The sequence below is a fragment of the Cibotium barometz genome, chromosome 34 (genome assembly GCF_041138505.1).
Source record: "Cibotium barometz isolate CiBa-2024 chromosome 34, ASM4113850v1, whole genome shotgun sequence".
Taxonomy (NCBI): domain Eukaryota; kingdom Viridiplantae; phylum Streptophyta; class Polypodiopsida; order Cyatheales; family Cibotiaceae; genus Cibotium; species Cibotium barometz.
Window position 1 is genome coordinate 2,947,294 of NC_141079.1, and position 15,268 is coordinate 2,962,561.

At 44.0% G+C, this 15,268-nt stretch overlaps 1 protein-coding gene across 5 annotated transcripts in view; it reads right to left on the minus strand.

Annotated features, from left to right (window-relative positions):
- Positions 1 to 2,094: 2,094 nt before the first annotated feature.
- Positions 2,095 to 15,268, minus strand: part of LOC147618610 (uncharacterized) — a 59,083-nt gene continuing 45,909 nt past the window's right edge. For 4 of the 5 annotated variants that reach the window (XM_086773632.1, XM_086773629.1, XM_086773631.1 and 1 more), the window contains 2 exons: positions 3,504 to 3,899; positions 2,095 to 3,087 (listed from right to left, as the gene is read on the minus strand). In XM_086773632.1, the coding sequence (XP_086629758.1) occupies positions 2,652 to 3,087; positions 3,504 to 3,899 (832 nt within the window). In that variant the 3' untranslated portion in view covers positions 2,095 to 2,651. The remainder of the gene's footprint in view (positions 3,088 to 3,503; positions 3,900 to 15,268) is intronic. The other variant, XM_086773634.1, reaches the window with a different exon arrangement.

Consider the following 15,268-nt stretch of genomic DNA (forward strand, 5'->3'; position numbering starts at 1 on the left):
ATAGACTATCTCAAATGGTACTTTCTTAGTAGTAGTGTGAGAACAAGTATTATATGCAAATTGCAAAACATCCAAATACTTATCCCATTGCTGCTTAGGCTAGGATGAGACATGATCTAAGCAAATCAAGTATTGTACTATTTGTCACCTTAGTTTGTCTATTAGATTCAGGATGAAAAGCAATAGAGAGATCAAGTTTTATTTCAAGATTATCAAACAAAAGTAGTCTAGAAATCACTATAAAACTTCTATCTCTATTAGAAATAATAATCTTTGGTAAACCATGATGTACAAACACTTATTTAATGAACATATGTGCAGCTTAATAAGTAGTCAATATCTTTTTTGCAAACAATAAAGTAAGTCCGTTTGTTAAATCTATTTACTATAGTCCAAATCATATCATTCTTGTTAGAAGTCAAAGGAAAACTAGTGATAAAATCCATACTTATTTATTCTCGCGGTTCATTAAGAATAGGCAAAGGCATACATAAACCAAAATTTCTTTCCTTTATTACTCAATCTTTTGACAAACAAAATATTCAAAAACAAACTTAGTAACATCTTTACGCATAGTAGGCTAAAAGAAATCTCTAGCAACAACTATTTGCAAAGCAAATAATGCCCCTCTATGACAAATGAAAGGTGGTTGATGAGATTCTTCAATAATAGCTTGTCTAAATGATTTAGTAATGCACAATCTCTTTTAGAAGAAAAGAAAACCAGCAGTCATTTTGACATGTGAGGTATTGACTTCTTTTTCTTTTTTGAGTAATTGGGTGCAATGTATCCTTCGACAATTATAACATGTCACAACTCGAGGTATAAAATCTTGTTTCTTCTTTGCATCATCGTTCTTCTTCTTGTTGTTATTGTTAGCACCACGATTGTTATTGTTGTTTAAAGCAACACCTTGGTATCATGAGTGTACCTGTCAAACTTACGAAAAGGAACAAACTTTCTAAATTTGTTAGCATGAGAATCTTGAGGTGATTTATTGTCCCTTGGTACACCATTCTTTTGCTCACAATTGTAAGCCAAACAGATTGCCAAGGAGAGAGAATGAGATTGCTGCTCACAATTGATCTGCACTCAAAGAGTAAGCTTTAATCTAGCAATGAATTTACGTTTTTGATCATTTGTTCTCACTCATATGAGTAGTAGTTGTCCCAACTTGGGACGGCTATGAATGTACCATACTCTCCTTGACGAAGCAATGGTTTCACAAAAAAAAGTGTGTGTGTGTGTGTGTGTGTGTGTGTGAGAGAGAGAGAGAGAGAGAGAGAGAGAGAGAGAGAGATGCAAAACTTGAGTTTCCCAACTTTTTTTCTCTTCAAAATAGAGACCTCCTTCCTTCTATATTAAAGAGAGTAACTGTGCTCGTAGCATGTCACTAGTAGCAAGATCACAATGTCAACTTCATACAAGTTTTTTGCAGATTTTTCACCCACTACTGCAAGTTGTTTTATTGCATTCACATGATGCCATGCAAGAGTTATGATTTTTGTTTCATTGAGAAGATAAATAGCTTTGCAAGTACACCTTCAAATAAGATCTCAACCCACATGGAATAACCCACATGTGCTTTCCCATGTGACTCATATATGACTCATCCCCCCTTGTGTCTTACATATGGCTTGCCCAAGTTTTCATCTTTGGCTCTTGAACCTTAGAACACATACATAACAGCTTAACTCCTAAATATCCAACACCATGATATGGTCTGGATTGTAAACATGGCTCCATATATACTGGGTCTTGGGTCTGTGAAAAACTATATGCCTTCACCATGTCTCGAGCGAAGTCCTTTGAGCGTGGGCCTCATTCCAATCTACAAGTGGATTCTCTTGAAGGTTGCTGTCATCTGGTACCCACAATCTTCATTAACCAATCCTTTGACAGTAAGAACTAAAGAGTCTTTAGTTCTTACCTTCCCATGTTCAAAAGCCACTCCCCATGCCTACAAATCTGATGCCCTAGTACACGTACTCGATGGCTCTTCATTAACTGAACCCCTCTCTAGATAAACAATAATAGCGTCCTCAATGAAACCCCACAACTTCTCATACATATTATGGCATGAGTACATTTAACTAAGCTGATCTTCAAGACTTTTATTCATCTTGGATAATTCAAGAAATACAGGATAAAGCACATTCCTTTCATCCCAAACCCAATCAACACATTTTGTTTACATGGTTTACTCATGGAACAGAACCCCTCCCTCTAGAAGAAAACATTCCCCAGGAAGAGACTGCCAGCAAATAACTCCTCAATGCCCACAATGTTCCATGTGATGGACTCTACATTTGAAAGAGAAAATCACTTGCACTACCAAGCGTTTCTGGAGAAGTCCTTAAAAGTAGTACAATTGAGCATGCCCATGCAGGAATATCATGTGTCTTGAAATACAGTTTGAACATGTTTTTGATACACTGCTCCTATTTGAAAGTCTTAGCTAAAGCGTCCATTAAAAGAACAGCCATGATTGTAGAAAGATTTACAGCTTCCCAAGCAACATCTGTAAAAAGTGGAAAGGCTTCTCAAGTAAGTAGCCTCAATGGAAAGAGAACCCAAGCTAGCCCAGCATTTGGTGCAGTAAGACCAGTAACCTTCAACATCGCCTTCAAAAAGAGCACCAGCACCTTTGACTAAAAAACATTCTTCACTCTTCTGTCCATTATAAGGTAGAACACCCTCATGTCCTCATACTTGTCAATGCTGAATTCCCATAGCTCTAGAAACCTTTTCTCAAAGTAATGCTTCATAAGATCATTAAATTGACCATTCTGAACACGAGATACAACATCTAACTTCTCCTCTGTGAGCCTCTTGAGTTTCTTTGAATTTGAGCTGGCAGATTCCAGCACACGTCGAGCCAAACCACTCACCTTGGCTTCCCTGTATATTGCCAACACACGAGCCCCAAGTTCAGGGTTTGCCATCAGTTGCTTCCACATGAGAAGTGGCTGAGTGCTGGCTTTGACAACACAGCTGGCTGCCACAGGACCAAGGACCCACAACGGTACCAAGTCCATTGAAACCCGCAATCCATAAACAATACTGACAGAGAAAAACCAAGGAATACTGCAAGCCACAACCATACTTCAGACATGATTGACAAGAGCCAATTTGAAAAGGTTTTAAGAGCCAATGTGACATTCCTCCTCCAAGCATAACCATGCACATGCAGACGCCATTTTGAGACATATTCTACACTCGAACCAAGGCACGCAAGCATCTTGCATATGAAGGCAGACATAGCCTCAAAAAGGCTTTGATGTAATTTCTGAGATGCAATTAGGACGGAAATGGAACAGGCCCCATCAAGACCGCCCATGAACAGTGCCTGACTGTGAGCCAGGCCCCATCAAGACTGCCTGTCAAGGATGGAAGGGCAAGCTTGCCCATTTAACTCCGATAGACACGGAATGTTCTGTATCCAACCTCAGAGGTTCCCTGCCTAACTAGCGATAAATGAGAAAGGGCACAGAGAATCATACAAGATTGTGCAGGGCCATTTGATCCATGGCTGTGTATGCTCCCACCAGCGTATTACATCTGAGCACAATTTGCGGCTGTTTACATGTTTGACAGCTTGCCGTGTATCGAATTTAAAACACTCCATTTTTGCTTCATTGAATGCCTCCTCATTGATCAATAAAAGGCTCTTTCTCTTTGCAATACTGTAGCAACCTTGCAAGTGACGGAGCAAACAGCTCCTGGTGCTCTCGTCATCCTTGGTAAGGCATGCCCAATCTACTGAAGGAAGAGGTCCCTGGGATTTTTTCCCTTCAGAACCACCATCTGTTGTAAAAGCTCGGACTGCAAAAGCATGGGAGGCTATATTTACATTCCTCGACAAGCCAACAACCTCCCTTTTTGGGTATTCTTGACAGCTGCAACCAAAAGTTTAAACTGAACACAGGTTAGACAGCATGGTAAAAATTCAGAAAACATGAGGCCTCACCAGATTGTGTTTCCTTCAGTTACACAATTTTGTCAAATGAAAACATTTCACATTTCCTCAAAGCAATTGATTCTACATTCCACTCTTCTTATACTGCTAGATCTTGCCTCTAGCACCATACTGAGTTCCCCTTATGCCTGGGCGACACGCGTGCTACAATGTTTCTTTAGGCAGATGGATGAATATCTTTATTTCACTCAAATTCAAAGCTTGTAACTTTCATTTAAGCATTTACTTTTGCATTCAACCAATTGTTAAAGGCACGATTTGCAAGTGGAGGATTGCCCTAAACTAATGTTCGGATTGGAGTAGCTGGTGATATTGAGGACTCCAGTTACTTCCTCTACTCCAAATAATAACCAGTCCACTAAGAGCAAAGTCTTTTTCTGCAATTGGACCACAGGATGTCACGTGTCAATGCATGGGGGTGTGAATTATCCCACATACCATGCAAAGGAGTTGGGGTCCCTTCTATAAAGGCAAGAGAGGGAGCTTCTTTCTCCTAGAGCATGAGAGAGAGAGAGAGAGAGAGAGAGAGAGAGAATTCGGAGGAAGCTCCTTTATTACAGCTCAGCGAGGTTATCCTTGGTCGGCAAGGTGGTTGTGGCTAACCACATGCTCCTTGCCACCATGTGGTACATCACTTCATGCAAAGCCTTCTCGACATTGTGCATTGGACAGGTTCAGCATTTCATCCATAACTTCTTGGGCTAAAGGTGACAGTAGAGCAGCACAAGCCAAGGTGGGCTGGAGAGTCATTGTCCAACCCCTCCACAAAGGGGGATTGGACATCATCCATCCCATGATTCAGAGTGGAGCTTTGTTGGACAAGCTCATCGTTTCGCCTCCAGCTAGGCAAAAAGCCGTGGAAGGTTGTCCACATCTTTGACCCGCACTTCCTCCATGCAAATCCTTGGCCCACCGGCACCCATTGGGCCTTCACTGCTGCCCCAAACTGCAAACTTAGTACCTCCTTTAAGGACGAGTCTGCGGCCAGCCTACTTCAAGCTTAAGATTCTCTTTGCCTTGCCCTTTTCCACTATGTGACAAGGAGCGCCTTCGCCAGCCCCCAATGAGGAAAAAGCTTACCCAACTTCCTTCACGAACAACTTTTTCTTTTCCCCAGAAAAAAGATCCTTCTATTAGTTACAAGAAAAACAGCCATGCAAGCTAAGTACAAACTCAGCTCCGTAGAGGGAGCGATGAGAAAAACAAAGGTGGGGGGGGGGGGGGGGGGGGGGTAGGGGGGGGGGGGGGGTAACAACCCTATAATGCCAAGTGGGCTCACCACCACTGTCAATGAGAAAAGGGCCGTGACAGCAAAATCCACAAGAAGGCCTTGTGGCGCTTCTACATGCAATCAGAGCCACCCTGAAGCTTCCCCCACTGCCCATGGAGGATGTGAATGATATCAAGCCATATGCTCCGGATGGACTCTGCTAGTGGGGTGGGGGTGCCCTCGATGGCCTCGCTACAGCGAGCTTGCCAAATGTGCCACGCGGCAATACTAATGTAAATCTCCCATCTTGACAAGAGCCACGAGTCCATTGATCAAAAGAGGGAACCGGAACTGAATTGTTGAGATCCGATGATGAGCAACCTGCAGTGCCAGTCCCCCACATCATCCTCGTCGTATGCCATGGCTGCCTCAGCCTCAGTAACCCAAGCAACTATGCCCAGGTAATTGTGCACGAGGGAGCCCGATCCATCGTGAAGATGTGGAGAAACCTCAAAAAAACTTGCTGGGCCTTCGGACAATCCCAAAGGCAATGACATTGGGACTCCTGTAGATGGCTACACCTTGAACAAGCTACTGATCTACATCCAATGGCCAAGCAAGTGCCAACCGCAAGGCTCCGGTGGGTTAACTAGTCCGGTCCATAGCGATACCTCAACCAAACCTGCTGAGCCTTCCGGCAATCCCAGAGGCAATGACGCTGGGACTTTTGTAGATATATATACCTAGATGAATCCAGAACATGCCCAAATTCACCTTTTAGGAACGTGCATGTTATATACTCATGGTAGTCAACCCTCAAGACTATATAACTATCAACTATGTTATGCATAGTATGGACTAGATACTATGACATCCCCACTAATGTCATCAGTGCCCAATAGTGGGTGTAGAACTCTGTATCAAGATATGCTCTCACACCCGCACTCCACACACACACACACATAAGAGCATATATTCACACAAAGGCCTTCGTACTGAGTTTTTGTCAAACCTCCGGAGATGCAGGGCAGACTCAGCCATAAAGAAGCCTAGCACTAAGGGCAGTAGCAAATAGAAAGAATTAGATGGCTACACCTCAAACAAGCTACTGATCTATCTCCTATGACCACAACTAAGTGCCAACCACAAGGCTTCCATGGGCTAACTGCTACCGAAAGAGTGTAATCTTCCCCAGCCGAAAACTATGGAGGGAGGCCCATGCTTTATTGCTGTTGGAGTGCCCTCAATCTCAAGCATCTGAATCCTGCTGCCCAATTGTGCTGTGTACTCAAAGAAGGGGGTGTCGGGAGCCTCCTCTCCAGCAAAGGGATCGCGTCGTGTCCACTCTCTTCATGACACTTCCTTAAAGCCCACTTTCACAAATCTTAGGGTGTCTTAGCTCAGGACCTGCTCAAACAATCGGCTACAAGCTACGTTCCCCTTAGTTGTCTTCTTCTACCAATTGCCACATGTGCCGCCGACCACCTCTTCAGGTCTTGCTTCAGCCTGTTGCCACGTCTGCAAGCCAAAGGCCATGGCCAGAGTCTACCGTCTGTGCACAACTTCTTCAACAGGCATCTCTGCAAAATCAGGGTTTCAGCAAAGTACCTGATTTTTTGGTTCAGTACAAGGGGCTTTTGTACATTTCTTACTTCATTGCAAAAATCAGGTGCAGGTAGCAGTGCATGGCAACATCTCGGTGCAGGATTCAAGGAAAATTTGGGGATTTTTCAGATTTTGGGGATTTTTCAGAATTTGCACAATTGCAATTACAGGGGACAGGAAAAATTTGGGGCTTTCTTAAATACAGTGCTTAATTGCACAATTAAAGCTCATTGGTACACATATTTTTGGGGATTTGTGAATTATGTGCAATTGACACATAAATCAGCCCATTGATGCTCAAGAATTTGGGGATTTTCAGCATTGCTTATTGACAGCCTTGTAATCGGGGCAAAACATTTGTACAAGACCTTGTGGTTGCTTGGCATTGCACTCCGATACGTTTGGGATTTAAAATTTTGCCTGTGCAAGTGCTTTTTACAACATATTTGGTTGCACGTGTTTGCATCTCTCTTGCAAGAGATTTCAGCACATGGTTGGAAATACGACCGATATGTTCAGGGTTTTGTCCCAAGAGGATAAATTGGATGGCAGTAATTACTCTCTATGGAGTTTCATGGTACGAAATCTACTTGTGGCCAAAGGATTACGGGGTTATGTCTCAAGTGAAGATGTACGTCCTGTTGACATAGCACCTAACACGCCTGGTCATGGTGCTCAACAAGCTGCAGTACCCACTCCTCCCTCACAGGAGCAGAAGAGATGGGATACTCACGATGCCCAAGCGATGGCTTTGATTGCTTTGTCAGTAAAGCGATCAATTATACTGCATATTCGGTCTTGAAGGACCTCACAGAGAGCTTGGGATGTACTTGAAACCATGTATCAAGCAAAGAATGAGGCCAGGGTTGTATTTCTTAAGAAAGAGCTTGAGAACTTGGACATGAATAAAGGTGATAGTATGGCTGATCATCTTACGAAGATCCAGGATCTTCGAGAGCAACTGCTCAATACTGTTGAGGTCATTTCCGAAAAGGAGTTGGTTTCCAGGAAAGGCTTGTAAAGGAGAAGAAAAAGGAGAGCCGCATGGCTGTAGATTCTTCTTCATCGCCTGCAGGGAAAGATGATGCATCAGTAAATCTTGTGCAGGATGAGTGGACTTTTCTTACTTATAGTTATGATGCATCATTGGAGCATATGTCTCTCAGTGTCAATGAAAGACACGACACATGGTACTTTGACAGTGGTGCTTCTAAACACATTACCTCATGGAGGGATTTGTTTAAGAAGCTTATGGCTGCCCGTGAAGGCAAGTGGGTAACATCTGCAAACAATTCTTCTTATCCAGTTTTCAGGGTGTTGGTGAGGTGATCCTCACAATAGTAGATGGTTCAGAATTATGTCTTCTAGATGTATTGTATGTGCCAGGGATTAAGAAGAACTTGTTGTCCGTCTCCTCTTTTGCTAAAAGAGGATATGCAGTGAACTTTGAGAACGGCAGATGCACAATGAAAGACCGTGAAGGTCGCTATGCATTGGTCACTTCCGGCACATTGTACCATGGGTTATATCAGCTTGACAAGAGAGAGCATGATGCTCATGTGGTTACCACTCTTACACCTGCCATGCATGAGGCAGAATTGTGGCATGCCAGGTTTGGGCATGTGAAATATGGCAATTTGATGCTATTGCAAAGACATAAAATGGTACAGGATATGCCTCATGTAGAACTCTGCCACCAAAACATGTATGTGAGGGGTGCATATTGGGTAAGATGCACAGAAATGCATTCCCAAAAGATGGATCAACAATGGTTGTCCGAAAATTACAGCTTGTTCACAGTGATGTGTGTGGTCCTATGCGGGCACCATCTTTTGGAAAGAATGTATACTTTGTAACCTTTATCGATGACTACTCTAGATTTGCTTGGGTGTATCCCTTGAAGGTAAAATCTGATGTATTTGCATGTTTTCAGTATTTTGTGGCACAAGCTGAAAATCAAACAGGTTGCAAAGTGCAGACCCTCCATACAGATCAAGGGGGGGGATACATGTCCATTGCTTTCAAAGCATTTATGGCAGAAAAAGGCATAAAGCATCAATGCACGATGCCATATTCTCCTTAGCAAAATGGTGTTGCTGAGAGAAAGAACAAGTCTTTGATGGAAATGGCTAGATGCATGGTTAAAGGCCTCACATATTCTGGATGGAGGCAATAATGTGTGCTACACATGTGTTGAATAGATGCCCTACCAAAGCATTGAAAACCATAACGCCATATGAGGCCTGGCACAAAAGGAAACCTAAAGTTGATCACTTTAGAGTTTTTGGATGTATAGCATATGCACATGTACCTCAGCAATTGAGAGGTAAGCTTGATGACAAAGCAGCTAAGTGCATATTTGTGGGTTATAGCAGTGGTAGTAAAGGCTACCGTCTCTTTAATCCTTCTACACAAAGGATTTTGGATAGCAGAGATGTTGTATTTGCTGAAAATTCAGACCAGCCATTGGTTGAATTTTTTGGACAACCACTTTTGGGCCCACTTAACATGTTTGAAGGACTTCTCCTGTTGGGAATTGATGGCTCAACAAATCAGCCATCAACTTTGCCTAATGGACAGCATTTGGGTACTCAAAATCAGCCTATGAATGAGCTCATTACACCTCAAAATGTGGAGGAAGTAGTAGGGCAAGAACGGACACCAACGGAAGAGGCTAGAGTTGTGCCTCATTGGCTGCACCGTACTTTACAGGAGAGTAAACTTTCGGCTCCACTTGGTAGCAGGACTAGGACTAGTTCACGTAATGCAAGTGAACACACAGATGTTGCTTGCATGAGTACACTTTGTGATGCAGATGAGCCAAATTCATTTGAAGAGGCTCATGAGGATGAGCATTGCATGCAAGCCATGCAAAATGAGATGGATTCTATCCATAAAAACAGCACTTGGGATTTGGTAGACTTGCCTTCTAGCAAGAAGCCCATTAGCACAAAGTGGGTTTACAAGTTAAAAAGAAGGTGTGATGGTACCATTGATAGGTACAAGGCCAGGCTAGTGGCCAAAGGATATGCCTAGCAAAAAGGCATTGATTATTATGAGACTTTCGCACCTACTTCTTGCTTGTATGGTCACAGTTAGATGTGTTGTTGCATTGGCTGCCCATCATGGATGGAAGTGCATCAGTTGGACAGAAAATCAGCTTTTCTCAATGGGGATTTGCAGGAAGAAGTGTATGTAAATCAGCCCATTGCTTTTGTGATGCATGGTCATGAAAATAAAGTATGCAAGCTTCGCAAAGCACTTTATGGTCTCAAACAAGCTCCTCAAGCTTGGTATGAGAAGACACATACTTATTTGACCACGCAAGGATTTCGCAATAGTCTGACAGAGAGCACCCTCTACGTGAAAGAGGATCATGGCACTTTGACTATGCTCATTCTTTATGTGGATGATATGTTGCTAACTGAGAACGACATGGATAAAATTTCAGCATTCAAAGCTGAATTGCAAATGTCATTTGAGATGACAGATTTGGCATTGTTGTGTTATTATTTGGGCATACAATTTGTGCAGACAAGTGTGGGGATTTATGTACACCAATCAAAGTACATTCAAAAGCTATTGCTCAAATTTGGTTTCCAAGATTGTAAGCCCATCTCTCCTCCGATGTAGCCAGGGGTGAAATTGAGCATGTATGATGTTGGAGAGCCTTTTGATACGAGTGTTTACAGCCAAGCAGTGGGCTGCCTCATATACTTATGCAACACATGCTCGGATATCCAGTTTGGCGTTTTCCAGTGTAGCAAATTTATGCATAGCCCAGGTACAAAGCATTGGCAAGCAGTGAAGTGGATCTTCTGCTATCTTCAGGGCTCCCTGGATCTTGCATTGGTATATCCCAAGGGGGGCAGCTTGCAGTTATATGCTTACAGTGATTTCAACTGGACTGGTGACTATGATACATGGCAATCCACCAATGGGAATTGTTTCTTTTTGGGGCATTCACGCATATCATGGCTGAGCAAAAAGCAACCCACTGTTGCCACATCTACTTGTGAGGCTGAGTACAGGGCAGCCTTTACAGCCATAGTAGATTGTGTATGGCTGAGGAGATTGATGATTGATCTTCGTGAGTGTCAGCAGACACCCACCACCATACTCACTGATAGTCAGAGTGCTATAGCCATGGCACGAAACCCAGTGTTTCATGCACGTAGTAAGCACATAGAGATTCATTATCACTATGTCAAGGAGAGGATTCATGCAGGGGAGAACTCATTATCTTACTTCTCTACACAGGACAATGTTGCAGATCTATTCACGAAGGCATTGCCTTGAGAGAAATTTAATGCTTTCCGCAAAGCTTTAGGCTTACTCTCCTACAGAGAGTGATCTGCTCAGACCTTGTAAAGGTTCACATTGCCACTAAGGGGGGATTTATTGGCATATATGCTATGAGTTATGCCACATATGATATGAGTAGTGTGGAGTCAACTCTCTTACTCCACACATTGTATCCCTTCTTCTTTGGGTGAGCATCAATCACCATCACTCACTCTTGAGTGTGCTTGCTGCTCTGTTTCTCTCTGTGTCTCTATTTCTGTGCAACCCTGACCTAACATATATGCTGTCCATGTGCTATGCCGACACGACGTTTGAAGGGCTGATGGTGTTTTAGAGACCAAACCCAAGGCATAGCCCATGGTGGGCTGCCTTATGGGCTGGCCCATGCTACGTGCTTCTTCAGCAATTCGTGGGCAAACGTCAAAACTGTTGAACAATTACAGGAGAAGACTCACCTTGCTCTCAATTAGAGAAGCCCCAAATCAATTTTTTGATTTGGGCAACTCCGCCTCCTCTGCCCTAGCAATGCCCATTAGCCCACTTGACCTTACAAGTTTCAAGGAAACTAATCTGATCTTTACATTCCCCAATGGCCTTTGATATGGTGATCAATCCTATTGACAAAATTCGACTTTGGGTCTATGGGGCAATCCCAATTGGGTCAATGGACTCACTTTTTTGGAGAAAAGAGAAAGATCGATGTGCCTTTGAGCATTTGTATGTGTGCATACACAGTAAACATGGGGGAGTAAGATATTCCTTAATGTGTCATGACAACCCATGAGCTTGATGACTAGGAGTGCAAGATAGTTTGGACCTACTAGAGTTTGTTGTGGGAGAAAATCTCTATGGTACAAATACATGTCTCGATCATCTCAGTATTGCGTTCCCATACCACTGATACACACCCTCTTTGTGTCAAGCTGGTGATTGGCGTGATGAATAGATAGGTCGGATGACCATGGTGTGACGATACCTCTGGTCAAATGACTAATCCTTCAAATTGCCTCTTGTTAAGGTATGTTCCCACGACGAACACGGAAGCTAATTACATCTTACTCAGTTGATGTAGCTAGTAAGTTTGTTCAGTGTGTCAAGGCATAACTTAGAAATACACTAAAGCTTACATCCAAAGTTATTCGGTTGGTTTATCTCTAACTAACTAAGGATTTGAAGGTGAAGGAATATGCAAATTTTCTCCTTGGTAAAGTGAACATTAAGAGAAATTTTGGTTTGAGTTGTTGAACTCTTAGTAGGTTCCACAAAAAACCATAATGGATTGTGAATTCACACTCAGAAACAAGATTATTCTAGAAATGTCAAAACAAGTTGACAAATCACACTGAAGTTGAAATCTATTACGAGATTGTAAAGATCTCTAAGAAGTTGCTCCCTATCTTTTTTGCTAGTTCTCACTCCTATGGATGAATGGGGGGTCTAGTTTAAAGGGAGCAATAAGGTTACGAGCAAAACTAGCCAGAACGGCTAGCATGTAATTAGAGGCTAGGCTTATATCTAGGACGGCCCAAGAAGGGATGGACAACGAATAAGTGATTTATGGATGATTTTTGGCATGGGTTGATGTGAAAGCCTATAATTAGCTATAGCTGTTTAATAAGTGTGCTTTCCTACTTCATTATTAGTCCCAAGCCTATATAAGTGAGTTATTGGCTCATAAGTACACATCCCTCGTAAGGGTATCGTGACCCAGGCAAGGCCCTCTTTTTGCGTGAACATTGAACATACCTTTTCTAACTAAGATAAGCGCCAAATGATGGTTAAATATCAACAAAACACTAAGTGAACCCTCAGTCCAGCAAAAGTCAAAATCTTGTCCACCTGATCAAAATTGCAGAAAATTGGTTAAAACTAGCCCAAATCTGTCAAAGACAACCAAATCTAGTCAAACATTCAAAACTCGTGCTCACTCTTGTAGATTTCCTATGGTCCCACTTTGTATCATATGGCTCAGATTTGACATTCCACTCATAGCTCTAGTCTTTGTTTTCTTTTGTACCATGATGAGATTACATGGACACTATTGTATCAATTTTGGTCTCATAGACCCACTGTGTCTTTTGAAGATGTTTAATATAACACATGTAGCAAAGGAGATCCAAACATGGGCGGCGGTGGCCAAGAAGACCCAAGAGGAGGTGCAAGCCACATCCGAGTGGATTGAGGTAGAGAAGAAGCGTAAGCCACAGACGAACAAGGAGCGGTTCGTCAATGTGGCCATGGAGGAGGAGGAAGAGGAAGATCCGCACACTTCACGTGTGGGTGGTGGGATGGAAGGAGAAGGATAGCCTGTTGGAGGATGCCAAGGGCATTTGCGGGCGTATGGGAGTGGCAGACACCTCTATTATTGTCGGTGCATGGAGAGTAGGGAAAGACATTGCCAAGGAGTGGCCACTTATCCTCAAGTTCGCGGACCTAGAGACATGGTGAGGGTTTCTCTCCAAGAGGAGAGCCCTCAAAGGAGACAAAATCTACCTTGAGGACGATCTCACACCAGCCAAGGTAGCACATCGGAGGGAATGTATGCCGCGGATTCTAGAGGCCCACAAGGCGGGCAAGTGGGCGGTTTACCGGGATGGTCGTGTGATCATCATAGAGAGGCGCCCATGACGGGGCGCGGCCTATGAGAGACACCTGAGATTTGCAGTGTGGAACTGCAATGGGGCGATGAGGACAGATGTGGGGATGTTTGAGGAGACTTTCAGAGGCAGAGACATTGTACTTTATATGGAGACACACCAGGCCCCGGGCACCCGCTTACTAGAGGTCAAAGGCTACAGATGGGAGTCCACTTGCCGCCCTCAGGCAAGGTCACGTGGAGGTACTAGAGGATTTGGAGGGGTAGCTGTCCTTTACAGGGAGGAGCTACAGCATGTCGTGCAGGTCATGAGGAGAGATGAGGAGACCCGTTTCATGTGGATCCGCATACATACTGATCGGCCACGTGATATTTATGTTGCCATATGCTACTTCGCGCCCAAAGGCTCCACCTACGCCACCCATGCAGAGGGCGAATCACCATACCTCCCACTTTATGAGGATGTCATACACTATTCTAGCATTGGAGATGTACTGTTGGCAGGTGACTTCAACGTGCGTACAAAACAGCATCAGGTGCCCTTTTTTGAGAGTGATGAGCCCACGTACAAAGATCTAGCACCCGAGGAGTCGGGACTTGACAGGACTTCTCAGGAAATGGAGGATTCAGATTATGGAGATCATCTGCTGGAGCTAGGAGGAGCACACGGATTGGCCATACTCAATGGCCTCGCTCGATGGCCAGGTTCAGAAGCCTTCACATGCTTTTCGCATAAGCATGCACACAGCAGGCGGCCAAGAGGACGCTCCACGACAGATAGACCCGGTGCTTATCTGTCGGTGCGAGTACAGTGGACTACTTGCTGGGACCATTATCTCTCATACCGGACATACAGTCTTATACAGTCTCACATCGCCCCATCATTGTAGCTGTCGATCATGCATACCTTTCCTTCAGCATTGCATGCCACTTTGATCCGATGCCACCACCGAGCAGCCCCCAGAGACACCCCCGATACCACTTCACCAGACAGACGGCATCCGGCTACACCAACCACTTGTACAGTGCTCTGCACAGGACATGGACCCACATGTACCGCTAGAGGACTTCACAACACAGTTCGCCTCGACACTCCACACGTCAGCTGCCATGTACTTCCCTCAAACTCAGCCATTCATCACACCTCTGAGCAAGAATGTCCCACAGAAAGGCTGATATGATGATGAATGCCGGGAAACCCTTGCCTGCCTCATCCGAGAGGAAGCACAGGGGATCTGTACACATCGCCAGGCGCGCGTGATCTTTCGCTGCCTCATGCGGAGGAAGAAGTGAGCCTACTTGGCGTAGTTGGAGCATGAGTTGTACCATCTTTTCTTGGGACAGGACAGCAAGAAGGTGAGGCGAGTTTTCCAGACACCCAGAGCCCAAACACCTATTACATCACCAGAGACATGGCATGCTTATGCTACCTCGCTCTACCAGATACCTGGACAGCCACCTCTCCCCCGACCACCAGAGAGCCGACTCACCTCCTCCACCTTCTCCGTCGGCATGATCTGCGACACCATTGACAGTTTGCAGAATGGCCGAGCCCAGGATCATGATGAATTAG